This window comes from Anopheles marshallii, chromosome 3 (assembly GCF_943734725.1).
Source record: "Anopheles marshallii chromosome 3, idAnoMarsDA_429_01, whole genome shotgun sequence".
Lineage (NCBI taxonomy): Eukaryota > Metazoa > Arthropoda > Insecta > Diptera > Culicidae > Anopheles > Anopheles marshallii.
Genome location: NC_071327.1, coordinates 62,363,877 through 62,382,458, shown reverse-complemented (window position 1 = coordinate 62,382,458; position 18,582 = coordinate 62,363,877). Strand labels below are relative to the sequence as shown.

General features: G+C 47.7%; 3 protein-coding genes across 3 annotated transcripts; 2 read left to right on the top strand and 1 right to left on the bottom strand.

The window, feature by feature from the left end:
* The first annotated feature begins 5,704 nt into the window (after positions 1-5,704).
* Positions 5,705-9,629, top strand: LOC128712971 (basic proline-rich protein-like). Its single transcript, XM_053807836.1, has 5 exons — positions 5,705-5,779; positions 5,839-6,899; positions 6,974-7,863; positions 7,944-8,888; positions 8,971-9,629. The coding sequence occupies exons 1-5, from the start codon at positions 5,705-5,707 to the stop codon at positions 9,627-9,629; spliced, it is 3,630 nt and encodes a 1,209-aa protein (XP_053663811.1).
* A 588-nt stretch (positions 9,630-10,217) lies between these two features.
* On the top strand, positions 10,218-15,441 carry LOC128711216 (calcium homeostasis endoplasmic reticulum protein). Its single transcript, XM_053806083.1, has 10 exons — positions 10,218-10,248; positions 10,328-10,498; positions 10,608-11,029; positions 11,090-11,252; positions 11,886-11,958; positions 12,548-12,622; positions 13,100-13,191; positions 13,258-13,456; positions 13,535-14,545; positions 14,628-15,441. Exons 1-10 carry the CDS (start codon positions 10,218-10,220, stop codon positions 15,439-15,441), a joined length of 3,051 nt encoding a protein of 1,016 aa, XP_053662058.1.
* Positions 15,442-16,914: 1,473 nt separating this feature from the next.
* LOC128712260 (ubiquitin-conjugating enzyme E2 J2) lies at positions 16,915-17,720 on the bottom strand. Its single transcript, XM_053807155.1, has 2 exons — positions 17,651-17,720; positions 16,915-17,579 (listed from the first exon to the last, which is right to left on the bottom strand). The coding sequence occupies exons 1-2, from the start codon at positions 17,718-17,720 to the stop codon at positions 16,915-16,917; spliced, it is 735 nt and encodes a 244-aa protein (XP_053663130.1).
* Positions 17,721-18,582: the final 862 nt, after the last annotated feature.

Here is an 18,582-nt window from a genome sequence, read left to right as displayed (position 1 = left end):
CCGGGACAGTAATTATTGCCCATCGAGCGACTTTGATGAGCGGCATTATTAATTGGAAATTAGCATAACCTTCCGATTGTCGGCCGCCTGACAATTGCTTGCCAGCTAAGGAGGCAGCAGCATTACTTTGTTGCGCCCTGTTTGACGTAAACCATCGTCCGGTCGTGAGAGTTTTATTTGTTTTGTTTGTGTGTTTTTTGTGATGACTCCACTCCGACACAACAGACGAGTGGAAGAACGATAATGGCACGGAATGTAGTAACAACAGGCTGTTGGCTTAAACAAAAAAGGCCCTTTTGGGAGAGTAAAAAAAACAAAACCACACCGATGCAATGTGCAACAAAGTGCAATGCTAAACAAAACTAAACAAAAACTGCACAAACATTTTGCAAACATTTTGCAAAAAAACAAAACAAAACAACCGTACAAGAGAATGTGTGTCGTGCGGTTTTGTTTTATGCTCCACGACGAATTTTCCCGCACGGTTTCGATGCTTTTTTTTGTGCTGTTTTCCTGCTTTTGTTTCACTTTCCTCGGTGATGAACCCGGTCGATGTGGGGGCGGGTGGTAGCTTGAGGAAATTTTACTGACCTCCCGGTGCTCGGTGTGCTGGTCGAAGGCTTTTGGGAAGCGTGAGGAACCAACTGCTCATCGCTAACCTTTAGCAAAGTGGCTGGCAGTTATTATTAGTTTTTAGCTACAGTTCGATCCTCGGCGATCGCCGCGATTATGCAATGCCGTGACGCCCTCAACATCGTGCCACGGCTTATCCCCCCGTGTAATTTCCACCGATCGTACACGTGTGTCAGTGCCTTCCATCGGCAGAATACACTCCGTTTTTCCGTGCTTACTGTGCGACATTTATGTCAAGTGGGCTTTGATTAGGGGGAGGGAGAGCAAAGGCAACATAACAAAAAAAAAAAACACACACACACACAGAGTGGAGCCTGCTGGTCATTTTCCCATGCCTTCCGCAATCCGGGATCTGGGATCTGTTCTTGGATTAGGGCCATCACCACAGCCCACTGACATTTCAATCGGGGCTATGAGTTAGTTATGTTACGTCTCTTCTTCTGTGCCCGGGTTAAACCAATGCTGGCAGGCAAATGAGGCATTTCTGCTGGACGAGGTTATTCGCAACACATGCCATAAAACCATCCCACAAAGCGCGGATAAAGCGCGTGAAAAGCTTCACCGTAGCTGTTTTCTTCCTTTTTTTGTTTGCACCTCCTAAAACGCATCGCCCAGTACGTGCGGTTCATGATCCTACCCAACATTAATCCACCACCATCACCATCTTACGTAGGGGTCGAACACCTTTAATTCACCCCGTGTTGGGGTTAAAGGCAAAAGCCTGCAAACGATACTCCGTTCCGAAAGGGATGGCAGGTTTAAATGGGCATCGGGGAGCGAGGGGCGATTACGACATCACACGGATATGCACACAAATAGAACGGTGACGAACGGTCTGTGAGTGACAAACATACAGACACCCTCCCAGGCTGTGGGATGATCGATGGCAGGAGCTTCCAGCATCTGCCTTCATAATGGGCGAAACTGATCAAGCAGCGAATGATTTATGTTGCAGTTTTGCAGCCCTCAGGTGTAAGGTGACGGACGGTTTTTGTTAAGGTCGCGATCGTTTTTGGCATAAGCTGGAAGCTGGAAGTTATTTTTGGCACACAAAATAAGGAGTTGAAAATGTTGCGTAGTTGGTGAAAATTTAGAAGTTCTGAATATTTGCTGCAGTCGATAGATGGTTTAGTTAGCAACATTCCACACTTGCGCAGAGCTCGTTACGTCAGATGCAGACACGGCGAAGCTTTTGGCACGAAATTTGACATTGACATGAGAATAGAATGCTTGTGCTAATGAAATTACGAGCAGCTTGCGTGCTCGTCTGCTGTTCGTCAGACGAGACGTATGCTGGACACTTAGCTTCGGCAAATATCTATGACACAAATATCTTGATCTTGAAGACTTCGCAGGTTATAATTTGTACCTGATGCTCTCCAAAGCTTCCAATCCCACTGTGCCCCCGGGCCAACCTTCCACCAGTAATACCACTTATTACGACTCAGATTCATCAGTTTAAATCACTTAACACATCCCGAAGTGGACCGCAACGAACGCCCCAATGATCTGCAGCAGGGGCAGCAGGGTGCAACACACCTCGTTCGCGGCGTGTTGTCCGCGAAAGCGAAAGCAAACGAAGCGCTTTGCTGCACCTCAACGCATAACGTCGTGGTGCATCCGTGGGCGTTTGGTAGAACCCACCCACTGGGCTGGGGAGGCTGGGAAGTACTTTTTTTTGCAGCTTCGTTCACATTTCGGCCAGACTCGATGCTGAGATGGTCCACCCAACTGTACCGGGACGACATTCTAACACGGTCCCGGGGTGAGGGGTGGACAGGGGGGTAAGGGGACGCAGTTTGCAGTTTGCTGCCACCATTCTACAGCAACCACCAATAACCGTAAAACGGTGTCGGCGTTGATTAATGATGCGCTGAAAAGTTCAATCGATTCCAATTGGACCGAGCGCAGGACCACACGACAGTAATTTCGTTAAAACGATTGAGGTTAAGTTGCTGTTCCCTTCCGAATAGGGGGTTTTTGGGATGGAGGCGGTTGTTTCTGCTCGTTTCGGGTTCGATTCCTATTTATTTCATCATAATCAATTTTCGGTTGCAATAAAGTTGCATTTGAACGCAAACTCCTTTCAATTCACCTTTTCCCGGGTTTATCATGGTTGGCTAGTGGCTTGGGTAGCAAAATGTCACCAGAAGAGCAGAGCAGATGTTACGAAATGTTCGTTCCCATTACTACTTGATAATTGAAAATGCTAACCCATTCGTGCGACGGTGTCCCATCCGCCCGATGTTTCATCTTCGCAGGGGCTAGAATTGCCGCCGGGAGTTTGTGTGGGCGCTCGCATCGTTGAGTTGCACTTTCGCTTTCGCCATTTTCGCTACCACGCTAAGGATTCGAGTGATAATTTTTCAAACACCAACAAAAAGGAATCATTTGTGCATAGTTGTTTGCTCGCGCGGAATGTCGTCGAGGCCCGGTTTGTGCATCCAAATTAGGATCAAGGTCGACTGCGTATCTAAATGAAGCGCTGCATATTAGCATAAGGTGTTTCCAAAATATGCTACGCATGGTTGGCCACAAATTGGGATTAAATCTGCCAGTTTATAATTAAATTATAAAAAAAAAATAAATCCCCCCCTTTTTGTTGTCGTTCACGTCCGAAACAAGCGTCGGGAATCTTTACGACCTCGTCAAGGTTACGCATGACGCTGTGCTTGACATAGACACGGCAGAGATCCCCGCCCGAAAAGGGGAAGGGTGATGGGAAGGGGGCATCATCATCGTCACGAAACATAATGTTTTTGTCCGATCGATTACTTAATGATCGGTGGTCCGCGCGCACCCATCAACCTGGATCGCATGTTCCACCACATACACACACACACCTGCACGGTGTGTGTGTTGTGTCAGGGCAAATAGAAAAACACACGCGAGGTCTATGGCCTAAGGGCGCTTTATCGTTTTCTTCTCCTTTTTTTATTTACCCTGCCTGATCTTCGACATTTGCATCCGATGAGAAACTCGTTAATTTCGTCCGTACCGGTCAGAAAAGGGTCCGTTTTGGGTCTTCTTAAACGTCCCAAAACCGGTAATACATCAACCGGTGCCTGGGTGTCACTGGCGATGGGGAAACAAATTCGTCAAACGACTCGAACAAATACTCAGCACATTCAATGCCACCCCAAGGATCCTAACAACAACAAAAAAAAGGTTAAGAAACCACCATTTGCCACTGTTTTATGAAGGTCGACTCATAAATGCAAATATGAGTTACGAAATATTGACGCACCGATTTAAAACGGTCCGTGACTGCCGACATCTTGGTGGACCCGGTCAGACATAGCCTAGGTCCGATACATATCTCTTCTTTGGCGTGCGAACACCCAAATATATACAAATATGTGTAGATCCTCACCGAAACATGAGCAGATTGCACGCTTCATGGATGTATTTCGATCGTCAACTCGCTCGGTTAATAATGTTTGCAGTACCGGTCACATTGCGGTCAGGGTCGGTGGGAGAAAGTGTGACCCTTTTTGTTTTGTCTATTTTTATCATGGTTAACTTCCCCATTTATGGCTTGATTTAGCGTGCAGAGACTGTGAAGATGCACTTCACTGTCAGCCAACATCGGATGCCCATTTGGCATGAACCGTAGGCGAATAGAAAATCAAGCGAACCGTGCGCTCACTGAGCTGAACGCTGTGGTATGGGAACCATCTTCGCCTATGCTTACCTTTAGCATTTAAGCGATAAAGTTATGTCATACAATTGCGATAAACCGCAACAATACTGCCGGTGTGCATGGTGTGCAATATCATCGGGCGCCACTTGGAAAGGCATCGCATTCGGGTCGATCCGTCATATTTTCTACACACACGATCCTGTCCACGATACATTGTGGTTGGTAGATGCTAAAACGATCAATAGAACGTTTAATAGCAACGAGCTAATCGATGGGACGGCTCGCAAGCTGCTCAGTTACGCTCGACCGCACGAAAGAGCGCAACGGGAGCGAAGAAACGAACCCGGATACGGCGAACCCGTGCGACATAAAGTGTTAATGTTTAACTGTCAGCTGTCAAGAAATAAAGTGCGAATGAGGCGTGAAAAGTTAATTTGTAGTATGATTTTCTCATCTTCGTTGCTAATTTTAATGACTATTCCATCGCTAGTGGAACAATTTAATACTAGGTTAACACGATTTTATACTAAACCATTCGGCCCCCCATTGAGCGACATGAAATATTTCACAACCAATAATAAATAATGAAAGCAACCTTTCAAGAGATTTCTTACCACACCTTGCACACATCTAGTGGCGTCCAAGTCTCCCTTCTGCTATAAACACCCAAAGCGCGACGCGCCGTGTCTAGTGTCAAGAATCTCTCGCCATCCTCACTGTTGCCAAAAAAAAACAAAAACTGAAAGAAGAAACCAATGGTTCAACGCCGCCCCGAACGATGAAAGTAAAAGGTGGAACTTTGCCGAAAAAAGAATCATATATACCCACGCAGCCGTGCAGGTTCGTGTGGCGTAATGTAGGTCGTTGTCGATCTGTGACTGTACTACCCCGCGGTAGTTCATTAACCGTACGAGCAACGACGCATCGAACAGATGTTCCCACCGAGATTGCCGTTTGCAAAGCAACCCGTACGCCAAAGCCTGCTATAATCAATCTGTTACCAATTATCGATCAAATGGTAAGCTCGGGCGTTATGGGGTGAACGTAATTATGATCACCAGCGTGAATGTGAACCAGTGATTGAAAGGTTAAACTATCAATTTGTGGTGCGTTTTAAGTTTTGTTTTCTTTCCCAAGCCAAATACTCAATACGCGTCAATTCAGACGGCAATATTTGGCAATAGAGAGGCTTCTTCTGCATCGTTCTGTATGAATTGTTACGGATGCTTTCGCGTCGTGATACACAACGTTGCCCGCGCCACACGTGCGAAGGTGGCGAACGATTCTAAGAAGAAAACGATGAGTTACGTTTCTTATTCCAATAAAGTTGAACATCTTACATTGTTATGAGGGTGTAATAAATTGATCGTGGCTGGGAAAACCCCACCTAGACCAACGTATGTAATACGGCACATGACGAGTTTCGAGATGCACAGACGCACAACTGCATACGCCACCGTTGGTGTTCAAAGGTTGCGTACTGAGCAGAACGACACCGATGCAGTGAGTTCGTATGATGGACGCCGTTAACACATCCTACACTCCGTTTGCACTACTTCTAGCGTTTGCTAGTGCTGCTGGGCTGTCTGCTAGCAGCAGCTAGCAGCGATGCTGAGATTACGACCGTGCTGGGACAGAATGGTTACGACTACACTCCACCGAAAGTGCCCTTCCCGCCGCCACCAAGCTGCCCGGCTGGTGGAGTTCCTCCCTACTGTTGCACCAACGGTGGACAAGGACCCAACTGTGTAGTCCCCAGACCGCCACCTCCACCACCACCACCAAGCTGCCCGGCGGGAGGAGTTCCACCCTACTGTTGCACCAACGGTGGCACAGGACCGAACTGTTACGTGCCACCGCCTCCAACGCCTCCACCGACGCGGCCACCTCCACCACCGCCAGCATGTCCGGCCGGAGGAGTCCCGCCGTACTGTTGTACTAATGGAGGTACTGGACCTAACTGCTACGTTCCACCACCGCCAACGCCTCCACCGACGCGACCTCCTCCACCACCCCCAGCGTGTCCGGCCGGAGGAGTCCCGCCGTATTGCTGTACCAACGGAGGATCTGGACCGAACTGCTACGTTCCACCACCGCCAACTCCACCTCCAACACGGCCTCCACCACCTAGTTGCCCGGCCGGTGGAGTTCCTCCGTACTGCTGCACCAATGGAGGTAGTGGTCCAAACTGCTATGTACCCCCACCACCAACAAGACCGCCTCCGCCGCCACCATCCTGCCCGGCAGGTGGAGTTCCACCCTACTGTTGTACTAACGGAGGTACCGGACCCAACTGCTATGTGCCACCGCCACCCACCCCACCGCCAACGAGACCTCCACCAAGCTGTCCGGCCGGAGGAGTTCCTCCTTACTGCTGTACCAATGGAGGATCCGGTCCGAACTGTTATGTACCACCGCCTCCCACTCGACCACCGACTCGGCCACCAAGCTGTCCGGCCGGAGGAGTGCCACCTTACTGTTGCACTAATGGCGGCCAGGGGCCCAACTGTGTGGTGCCGACGAGACCACCGAAGGGAGATGAGTACCTGCCACCTTGCCCGAACGGAGGTGTAGGACCAAACTGTGTAGTACCGACACGTCCACCAGTAACTCCGGCGCCAAGGTAAGTTAGTCTCTCGGGACATTTTTGCAAACAGGCATTGACGGAAAACTCTCATTCTATTCCGCGCATCTTAGGCCTCCATTCGGATGTCCTAATGGCGGAGTTCCACCGAATTGCTGCACAAATGGAGGACAAGGACCAAACTGCGTGATTCCCAGACCTCCTCCGCCACCGCCTAGCTGCCCGGCCGGAGGTGTTCCACCCTACTGTTGCACCAACGGGGGAACGGGTCCCAACTGCTACGTCCCACCACCACCCACTCCACCACCTACACGTCCTCCTCCACCACCGCCAACGCGTCCTCCGCCAGCTTGTCCGGCCGGAGGAGTTCCACCATACTGCTGTACCAATGGAGGAACTGGCCCGAATTGTTACGTTCGCCCTCCACCGACTCCACCACCGACTCGGCCACCTCCTCCGCCACCAACACGTCCACCAAGCTGTCCAGCCGGAGGAGTTCCTCCGTACTGTTGCACGAATGGAGGATCAGGACCTAATTGCTACGTTCCACCGCCTCCAACTCCACCACCAACGCGTCCTCCACCTCCTCCACCAACTCGCCCGCCGAGTTGTCCTGCAGGTGGAGTTCCACCGTACTGCTGCACGAACGGAGGATCCGGCCCGAACTGCTATGTCCCCCCACCACCGACACCACCGCCAACTCGACCACCTCCTCCGCCACCAACACGTCCTCCGAGTTGCCCAGCAGGTGGAGTTCCACCGTACTGCTGTACGAATGGTGGAACTGGTCCGAACTGCTATGTCCCACCGCCACCCACACCACCTCCAACAAGACCACCACCGCCACCACCAACTCGTCCACCGAGCTGTCCGGCCGGAGGAGTTCCTCCTTACTGTTGCACGAACGGTGGTTCAGGACCCAACTGTGTTGTACCAACGAGACCTCCGCCACCAACGACACAAAGCAATCAATATCTTCCGCCTTGTCCTAACGGGGGTGTTGGTAAGTGTATAAAACATTTCAACCGTGAAATTGAGCTACAGAAGAGTGTAATAACTGATGATTGATTTTTTGTACCACAGGACCCAACTGCCAAGTACCACCAACTCGTCCTCCGAGCTGCCCTGCAGGTGGAGTTCCTCCTTACTGCTGTACTAACGGAGATACTGGCCCGAACTGTTATGTACCACCACCACCACCACCACCAACAAGACCTCCGCCTCCTCCACCAACTCGACCGCCGAGTTGTCCGGCCGGTGGTGTTCCTCCCTACTGCTGTACAAACGGCGGCACAGGACCTAACTGCTACGTCCCACCTCCACCAACCCCACCTCCTACTCGTCCTCCTCCTCCTCCGCCAACTCGCCCTCCGCCAGCATGTCCGGCCGGAGGAGTTCCACCATACTGCTGTACTAATGGAGGATCTGGCCCGAACTGCTACGTTCCCCCTCCGCCGACTCCACCACCGACCCGACCACCGCCTCCTCCGCCAACTCGCCCACCGAGCTGTCCAGCCGGTGGAGTTCCTCCGTACTGCTGCACAAATGGAGGTACTGGGCCGAACTGCTACGTTCCTCCACCACCAACCCCACCGCCTACCCGTCCCCCTCCGCCACCGCCAACGCGTCCACCAAGCTGTCCGGCCGGAGGAGTTCCTCCCTACTGTTGCACGAATGGTGGAACTGGTCCGAACTGTTATGTTCCACCTCCACCGACACCGCCTCCAACTAGGCCTCCACCACCACCTCCGACTCGACCACCGTCTTGTCCAGCCGGAGGAGTTCCTCCGTATTGCTGCACGAATGGCGGAACTGGACCTAACTGCTACGTTCCACCGCCTCCAACACCTCCACCGACACGGCCACCCCCACCACCGCCAAGCTGCCCAGCAGGTGGAGTTCCGCCGAACTGCTGCACGAACGGAGGATCCGGCCCGAACTGCTACGTTCCAACACGTCCACCGCCTCCACCACCTACCCCTGGGAAGGACAATGAGTATCTCCCCCCGTGCACTAACGGAGGAGTCGGTAAGTATCACTGTACTGAAAGTAAAATATCGCTTCCACGAAATGTGAAACTAAAATAAATTTCTGCAATTTGTATCTTCAGGTCCCAACTGTGTTGTTCCAACGAGACCTCCTCCTCCACCCACTCGTCCACCACCGGCATGTCCGGCCGGAGGAGTGCCACCATACTGCTGTACGAACGGAGGAACTGGACCTAACTGCTACGTCCCACCTCCACCAACCCCACCACCGACGCGGCCACCTCCACCACCACCGGCATGTCCGGCCGGAGGAGTGCCACCATACTGCTGTACGAACGGAGGAACTGGACCGAATTGTTACGTACCACCGCCTCCAACTCCTCCACCGACGCGGCCACCTCCACCACCCCCAGCGTGTCCGGCCGGAGGAGTCCCGCCGTATTGCTGTACCAACGGAGGATCTGGCCCGAACTGCTATGTTCCACCGCCACCTACCCCACCCCCAACTAGACCACCCCCACCAACTCGCCCTCCGCCGACATGTCCGGCTGGTGGTATACCACCGTACTGTTGTACGAATGGAGGTTCCGGACCGAACTGCTTTGTACCGACGAGACCTCCTCCTCCTCCAACTAGCCCTGCACCAAGCTGCCCTAACGGTGGTGTGTTGCCTTTCTGTTGCACTAATGGTGGCCAAGGACCGAACTGCGATGTTCCGTCCCACACTCTGGAAGAAGATGGCTACCATTATAAGCGGCCAAGCAAACCATTCACATTTTAGTTTTAATAACAGCGCGTGCTGCCGGAAGCTGTATTTTATGTTCATTTAAATTTGTCTTTACTATTTGTTTAAGTTGATTCGTTCATCTGTGAATAGCAATAAACGCAAACCCTCTACTCATGTACAATTTTAACAAATGGAACGTTTTGTATTATCGTTTTAATATTTCTTTCGGAGGTCATGCCTCCAAGTGACACATCTATCAACATATAAAACAAACGATGACAAATTTTAGTCGCGAGGAAAAGTACTGAATCGTAGGTAAAGTGAGAAATAACGTACAATTTAAAGCGTATTGTAAACATCTTTGAAATCCAGCCATATGCCCGTTGGCCATCTCAAGTACTCAAGAAGAGATTGTATTCGTACAAGCTCTTTGACGTTAAGGTACGGCCAACTGTCAAACAACAGTCAATGGCGTCTTTTTTCACACGATCGGCAAAAATAGCAAATTTTCCTGTTTGGAGATTGAGAACTTTATTTAGCTGTGTTAATGAGAGTGGCCGCTCCTAATGCCGGTCGCTTGGTGCACTAGATAGGTTTTAGTTTTTTCTTTTATTATTGTTTTCCACTAGTTTCTGTTGGACGATGGAAATATCAGCTCCATCACCACCAAATGGTAGGTTTGCTGTAATGTCGATTCGTATTGGCAAAGCCGATGTAAAAACAAGCAAATTGCAACCAATGTTGTTTTCCAGATATCGAACTACGGAACATTATCGACAAACTAGCCGATTTCGTGGCTCGCAATGGACCAGAGTTTGAGTCGATGACCAAATCGAAACAGAGAGGCAACCCGAAGTTTGCGTTCCTGTACGGCGGAGAATACTACAATTACTATCAGTACAAAGTGATTACCAAGCAAGCAAGTAAGCAAAACTTCTGTAAACTGGCTCTAGAGGAACAGTGTAGAAAGGTCTCGTTCAAGTGTCGTCTTCAACTGTTTTGTTTTTCGTTTGTTTGTACTACGTGAATCAGTGATGAAGCAGCAACAACAGCAACTACCACAGAACATGTCTTTGCCTCCGTTGATGGGACAGCATGGTATTCCTCCGTTATTGGCTGGGTTTGCACAGCAACCGCCACCACAAGCACAACTACCCAGTGTCGCTATGCAGCACCAGCAACAACTCCATCATCAACAACAGTCGCAAGCGCAACTAGCTTCCCAACTGGTACCCTCGTCGAATCCGAACGGAAATAGTTCAAATAACACAATGCCCCAAATATGGTCAAATCCACCCCCGGTAAATGCTGGACCGCCAAACACCGCGGTACAGATGGTACCCAATAATATAAATAGTCAGTTGACGGCACAATTGGAAGCACTTACCAAACAGCAGCAGGCGTTGACCGAACAAATACGCCAATCGGAAATGAATCTCACGGCTCAACATGGGGTAAGTGTACGGAGCACTCTTGTTTCTGTAATTGTGGGTTTCATTGTTTATACTTTCCAGGTTCTGCTTCAACAGCAACAAGTGCAGATCGACGAAGCCCTGATTCGAGCGCAGGAAGAAATGCTTATCAATCAGTCGAAGGAATACAATATTCCGCTGCACGAGTTCGACAGCAAACTGCAGCCAATAATTGATTCCTGCACGAAAGACAGTATATCCAATGGTAAGTTGTTCGTTCGCTGTTTCGTTCGTTTTCTCTCGGTTTACATTCGCAAAAATGAAAACAAACAACGAAAACTCCCTTTTGACTCAACGATCTAACGTGCTTGAATATCCATGTATCCCTGGAGTCCTCTCTAGACCGGCATCCCGCTGTATTTTTACTTCTTTATTATTTTCTATTATGGTCATACTCTCAATCAAAAGTATGTTTATGGAGTAGCTGTTTCTAAACAATATTTTTCCAAAATTTAAAGTATCAATTTTCGTACGTGTTTTAAAACAATGAAAATAATGATTTGTATTTTTAAAGCGTTTATAAAAGGCGCTTCATATGATTCAATTTATTATAACGTACATACAACAACACAGATGTACAAAAAATAACATATTCCTCTCTGCTACATAAACAAACACGAGTCTAACTTTTCTGTGTTTTATTCGTAATTCAGTTCCATCGATTAAAGACGTGAACCCTTTTTAGGTGATTTATTTTTCATCCCGCAAATTCCGCTACCGTAAAACGATCCCTTCATCCCCTTAAACCCACACAATATGCATTATCAAACCTAACAATCCCATGTTTCTAATGGCAAATTTCAATCTACATATATTTTTTTGTTAATTACAATTTTAGGAAAAGGCTGGATTTTACAGCATTGTACCGATTCGGGAAAATGTCAAATTATTTCGCAGTATCTTTTGAGAAAGTAATCATCATATTTACCGTTTATATTGCCCTAATACTAAATGTTCTATCGTATACTTTCTTTATATTTTATGCCATTTTGGTATCGAGTTAAAATTCGTCATCCGCTGTTCGGACGGATGTGTCGGATTCGCTAGTGTTCGAAAGGAATGGATACGAAGATTGTCTAGAAAACAAATATGTCGCCAATCCAGCACAGGAAGATTCATCAGTGGTTATTGTAACATTTTATTGGTTTCTTTAGTCAAATTATTTACACAGTCGTTTATTTACGGCGATCCAACGTGTTCGCTTTACACTTCACGATCATCGGACATTTTGTCGTGCTCTTGCTTGACCGAAAGTCTTAGTTCAGCACAGTCTGCCGCTTTAAACTTTCACTTGGAAGTGTTAACAAATGTTACAACATCTCCGTTATCATACAATGGTAACTAGTAGCGAGATAACACACAATGCTTTTCATAATCATTTCGCAGCCACCACCTTTCGAACCTGCTATCCGGCAGTGCTGATGAATTTTGATGAAGCAGGACAGCCAAAAAGACCTTAGCGAACTTTCGTTTTTCCGATCTTTATCTATCTACTTATAGGGCGTTAATAGCTGGAGTTTTATTTACGCAAAAATTGCACCTGATATATTTAGTAAATGATGTTATACATCATTGGTAAGTGTCTATGCTTTTTTTTCGTATCCTTTTAACTCCCTAGACGTGTTCCATTTGCCGTAGAAGTTTTAGCCATACTTAACCATATCAAAATTTGTCAGTAATATTCTATTCCTCCTTTCCGCTATTCCATCACATCTTCAATGATATTAGTAGTACTTGGTACAGCTGAGAACCATAATGCAACCCGTTTTTTTTTAAATCAGCACACTGACCTTTGAAAGTGTATATAAGATATGTACGTAAGTTAATTAGAAGAACTGCTAACGTGTTAAACTCTAAATATTTAATTTTCTACTTGCCTTGTATAACAAAATAAGGATATAAACAAAAATATCTTGCGAAATCGTGGTACACACTAGGCGTTAGAAGTTATGTTTCGCACTGTCCTCCTAACAACATTCCCTTATGCTAATATGCGAATTGGATTGATTGCTTTCTTAGTGCGAGATTTTACAAACAAGAACCCATACTTAGTAACAAATCTTGCAGCATCCGGAAAAATGCCGACGAGCTGAAAAAATGTCTGGAAAGCGCGGTAATTCCTATGTTCTGCAACGCTCAGATAAGTAAGTGCTAAACAATTACACTTATTACATTACAATCGTCATTATCGATATATTTTTACATTGTAGCCGCCAATGACGAGCAAAGGGTGAAACTTACTAAGCTCCTGTCGCTGTGGGAATCAAAAGGAAACTTCTTCGATGCCTGCGTCATTTCGAAGCTTAAATCTCCTCCTTCATCGCTGCAGGAGTACCAGACCAGTCTGCTGACACAGCACGCTAATGTCGTCGCGGCGATTACACAAGCCACGAAAACAACGTTTGAAAAGTGAGTAACGTACGAATGGAAATGGAAATTACATTTCGGCTAACAACACGCATTTACACCCACGATTTTCATTCCCAGCTACCAACAACAGCATCAAGCATTTGTGCAGCATGCCACACAGCAAATGGCAATGCTGGAAAAGCAAAAACAGCAACATCTTGAACAACACGCTCGTAAAGCAGGTGCACACGGTGCTTTGGCCGGTGGTCCTCCTCCACTGTTACCGGAACTGATGGCAGCAGTCGTCGGAGCAAACAGTGGCGCTGTGAATGGTGGTGGAGGTGGTGGTCTCGTTGGTCCAACACTACCTTCCGTTGGGCCGCCCGGACAACCACAACCGCCTCTGTCACAGGCTGGCGACCGTGGTGGACCTCCATCAGGCGGTAATGGCGGGGGACAGATTCCCTCGCTCCTGGATCAAAACATCAACTTCGGCCTACTTTCGGCCGCATTGCAAAAATTGAAAAATATTCAAGACAACGGCCCACTCGGATCGGGTGTCGGGGGAGGAAATGCGAATAACATAGCGCCACCACCACCGCCTGGTCGGGATGGTGATAATAGTGGAGATTATACGCAGCCACCTCCCAACTTCCCTATTCCGGATCTTTCGCGACCTCCTCCTAATTTCCAGTACGGTGCAGCAAACCTTCCACCACCGGGTGATGGTATGAATAGTAACAATAACACTGGTGGAATGCCTCCGGACCATAGACACACCCAACATCATCCGGATAATCGATCGAACGACGAACGTGATGATAGGCAGTTAGCTGCGCCTGGAGGTATGATGCTGGACGATCGTGATCGAGATGATCTAGATCAGGATCCATCGGATCATCAAGATGATCACGATCAGCAGCAGCAGGAAGAAACGGAGGAGGTTACTCCACCGACTCCTGTGAAGATACCTTATTTTGAGCTGCCGGCTGGTTTGATGGTACCATTGATTCGGCTCGAAGATTACAGCTATCATCCGCTGGATCCGGACGAAATTCGACTGCCTCCACCAACACCAACCAACGATCGTTTAGTAAGCGCCGTTGAAGCATTCTATGCTCCTCCAAGCCACGAACGGCCACGAGATGGGTAAGTATTTATGACCGCGAACCTGGAATCGTCGTTCCTCGGTGACTAATGCATTTCTTTCATGCTGTTCTTGCTCTTGTAGTGAGGGATGGGAAAAGCTGGCGCTGTACGAATACTTTAAGGTGAAAAACGCTTCTCGCAAGCAGAAGGAAGATGAAATCGATCGAGGTCTGCGAGACCGATCACGGTCACCTTCACCGATCAATCCGGAATTGCTGAAGGCAACCAAAAAGCAAAAAAAGCGCACTTATCGTTCGAAAAGTCGCTCTCGCTCGCGTTCGCGCTCTCCGGCCGACAATGGCGCACTGCACGGGGTGCAGCAACAGTCGCTGCATGGACCGGGACGTAATAATCAACGCCATCACCGAAATCATCGATCGCGTAGTAGATCTCGGTCCCGGTCACGCTCACGGTCGCCTTCTAGACGGTCTCCCTCATCAGGCCCTCCTCCGATGCCAGTGTCATCCGGTGGTCGGCCGAGCCGAAGTCGATCACCTGCTCGTCGGGGTGGTGGTGGTGGTAATGAGCGTGATCATCGAGAACCGCGCGGTGGTGGCGGGCGTGATATTAGACGATCACCGACTCCGCCCAGCTTTGGTGGAGGTGGGTACATGAAAGCGGCTAGCAATTTTCTCGACGAAAGCAGCAAACCTGGAGGCAGTGGAATCGGAACCGGTGGTAACCATCAGTTTCACAATACAATGAAGGGGGTGGGTGGTGGTGGAATGGGCGGTTCGAGTGGCGGTATGGGAGGAGATCGTATTGGGCTAGGAGCCACGATAGAACCGATACGACAGGAGACCTACAATCCGGCGGATCCTTACGAAAGTTTTCGTAAGAATAAAGGTGCCGCTTTTATCACTCGTATGAAAGCACGAGCAGATGAGCGAAACTAGTGGGATGGTAAGAAAACGGAAAAGAAGCCACCAGCAACCACCAGTCACGTCACGGCTTCTCCTGCCTGTGCAACATTAATAATATATGTTTAAGAACGCTAAAGATAGCAAATAAATGTAGACTAACATTCTGTCCAAAAGATGTGTCGTTTAAAAAACAGCAACGTGTACAGCATCATCCGTCTAGTTTGGGGCACGTTTCGGATCGTGTTCTCTTTGAACGCGATGTTAGTTGTAGAGAAAGAATACAAATTTCGGACGCATCTACGGTAGCTATTATCGTTTGAATGGATGTTGAAATTTCGGGCACGAAACTGTGACAAGCAAGAAGGCAACAATCATTTTTAATTACATCGCTATATTTACGGCTGGAAATAAATACTGTTTAACGATGAAAAGTAAACATTTTCCCTTGGGAATTTTTGAAATGCAAATTTTCCATCCGTGCTGTTACCGTCTCAGCACAAACCGTGCAATCTATGATGGTTGCATGGTCGGTACATGGTTTTAATCGGCATTTGGTTGGTTGAAATCGTTTTTCTATTAACGGTTGTAAACAATTTTGCAATGCTTTATGCTTCTGTGAAGTTTTTCACTTCGTAGCCTGATTATATGCACGTGACAATGTTTGCTATATCATTGATCAACTCTTAATCATGTGTCCGTAGCGATCGAACGGTCTATCGATGCAATACTTTATTAGAGCTTTTCTTTTTCTTAATGAGCACAGCCGCACCAAACCCCTCTCGTACCACTATTTCCCTTTAGTTCGTTACAATTGCGTTCTATTCTTGCAACGATGTATTATTTTCATATTGTGTATATCAATACATTAGATAGTTGTATAATCCATTACGACGAATTCAACCCAACGCAGCGTCGTTGAACGGGCAGAGGCAACGAATGGCATCGGGCAACAAAGAAGAATAAAAACCATGATAAAATTATGTATATGTTACAAATCCTACAACATGCATCGGCAGCAGCTTTCTTGCTTCGTCATCCTCCTGTTGCTCTTCACATTCCACCGCCATTGTATGATTATGATTACTTCGGGAGCGTTATGCTTGCTGCTTAGCGCGGGATTTTTCCCAGAATTGTTGTCCCTACGTTTACTCTTTGCTTTTAACGCTTAGGATTTTGTTTAAACTGATATTACCTTCTTCTAACATGCAAATTTGGTATATGGGTTTTAGTGGCCGTAAGGTGCAAAACGATGTTACTCCATCTTGCATGACATCCCAACGGCCATCGTATCTTCCACCGGTATTTATTGGTTGTCGATTCTTTTACTATTTTGTTACGATTAGATTTTGTAAACTAGACATTCCTCTTGGAGGATTATTTGCTGAAGAAGGAAGGTTCTTCCCGATGTTAGGTAAGTTAGAACCAAGCTCAACGTTTGACGCAACAAACGCACCTCGAATCGTGTACGTAATTGCGCAGCATTTCTTGCGAACCAGATGACCATTATTAAATGTTCATACTTTTAATCACGTAATGCACTATTAGTGCAAACACGACGAAGCCCACGAGCACTATCAGATTGGTGTACAAAGAATGCCAAATGTTACTATCATCCGCACCGGAACGGCCTGCCACAAATACGCTACCGTCTGTCGTTTCCGTTTCACCAGAGGTGGATTCCGTGCCGTTGCTACCGTCTTCGGCGGATGCAGCCGCCTGTTTCCGTTGCTCTTCGATCTTCTGCAACCTCTCGTTGATCTCCTCACAGATCTCGGGGAACAGTTCCTGAAACACCTCGTTTTTCATGTTAAACTCCAGCGACTGCTGTGCGTAGCGTCGTTTTTCGTACGGCGTCGTCTCGCAAGAGCCCATCGTGGGCGTCGTCTCGAGCATAAAGCTCAGCAAACCGGTCAAGATGGTAGCCACGGACCAGGCAGGGTTCCAGGTGTCGGGATGAAAGTCCGATATGCTCAGACAAAGTCGTTTATTCGTTTTGAACCGTCCATTCGGGGTGGTCATGTAGATGGACGGTGGTTTGAATGGGAACTCCTTGGTGAAAAGCAGCGTCCCGTGGTAGTAACCACCGTAATACAACGAATCTTCCGGTCCCTTGATCACATAGTGCCATTCGAGGATGTTCGACGGTAATGGTTCGGCTGTTATGTACGGTACTGAAATGAAAAAAAGGGTAATGATAATTTAATTAGAAAACAAAACTCCAGTTTCATATCTAGCGGCATACCTGGATCTCTTTTCAAACGCATATAGTCCTGTTTCAGCCGGCAAGTGGCAGTCGGTTTCTGGTTCGTCATCGTGGCACTTTGTGTGTGTTGTGTTTTTTATTACAACCCAGCAGATGGTATCGCTAAGATAGCGCTATAGCAATTGTTTCAGGAAAAGCGAGTAATTCAACCTTGTTTGGGTAAAAACTTTGCACTAACTTTTAACTAATGCTCTCCAAAGAACTGCTGTCAATAGTCTCACGGTCGCCTGAAACAAACCTCCTGTCCGCGATTTAGTGTTGGATGGATGCGGGAAGTCAAATCAACGTACTACGGTGAATGCCTTTTACGGGTTCTTCTTCGTCATACCGCCTGACGCTATTGTTCAATACCGCGTTTCAAGCTATTGTTCATGGAATTTGAAACTTTCCGCTCCTATTTTTTCTAACTTTGCTTTCTGCGTAATGTCGATACGAGTTTTCACGGACACAATATTCCCAAGAATTTCATCGCGTATTGTTCTCGGAATGGTTTTTACCCTTACGCCTGCAACACCTAAGTAAGCAGCGTAGTTTAATGTACGATGATGGAACAATTCTGTAGTCTGAAAATGTACACAAAACGAAAAACCTATCACCAGATGCACCAAGTGCAACTACACGTCAGCGCTCAAAACGTCTGTGTGTTCACACCGTCCTTGTACGGAATATTTACCGATATTCTTCGATCACGGGATAAGATATTCAAGATGATAGAATCACACACAAATCGACAGCACAGAAACGACAAGTGCACTCGACGAGAACGGGCAGGAAGTTTTAGTTAATCGCCCGAAAAAGAGAGTTTCACATTCCTCGAACGCAACAAAAAAATAACACCTTCGATTGGAAAACATCAAAACAGTTTGACAGAGAGCAAAACATCCTCCATCGCTCACGGGCCTGCAGTAGTC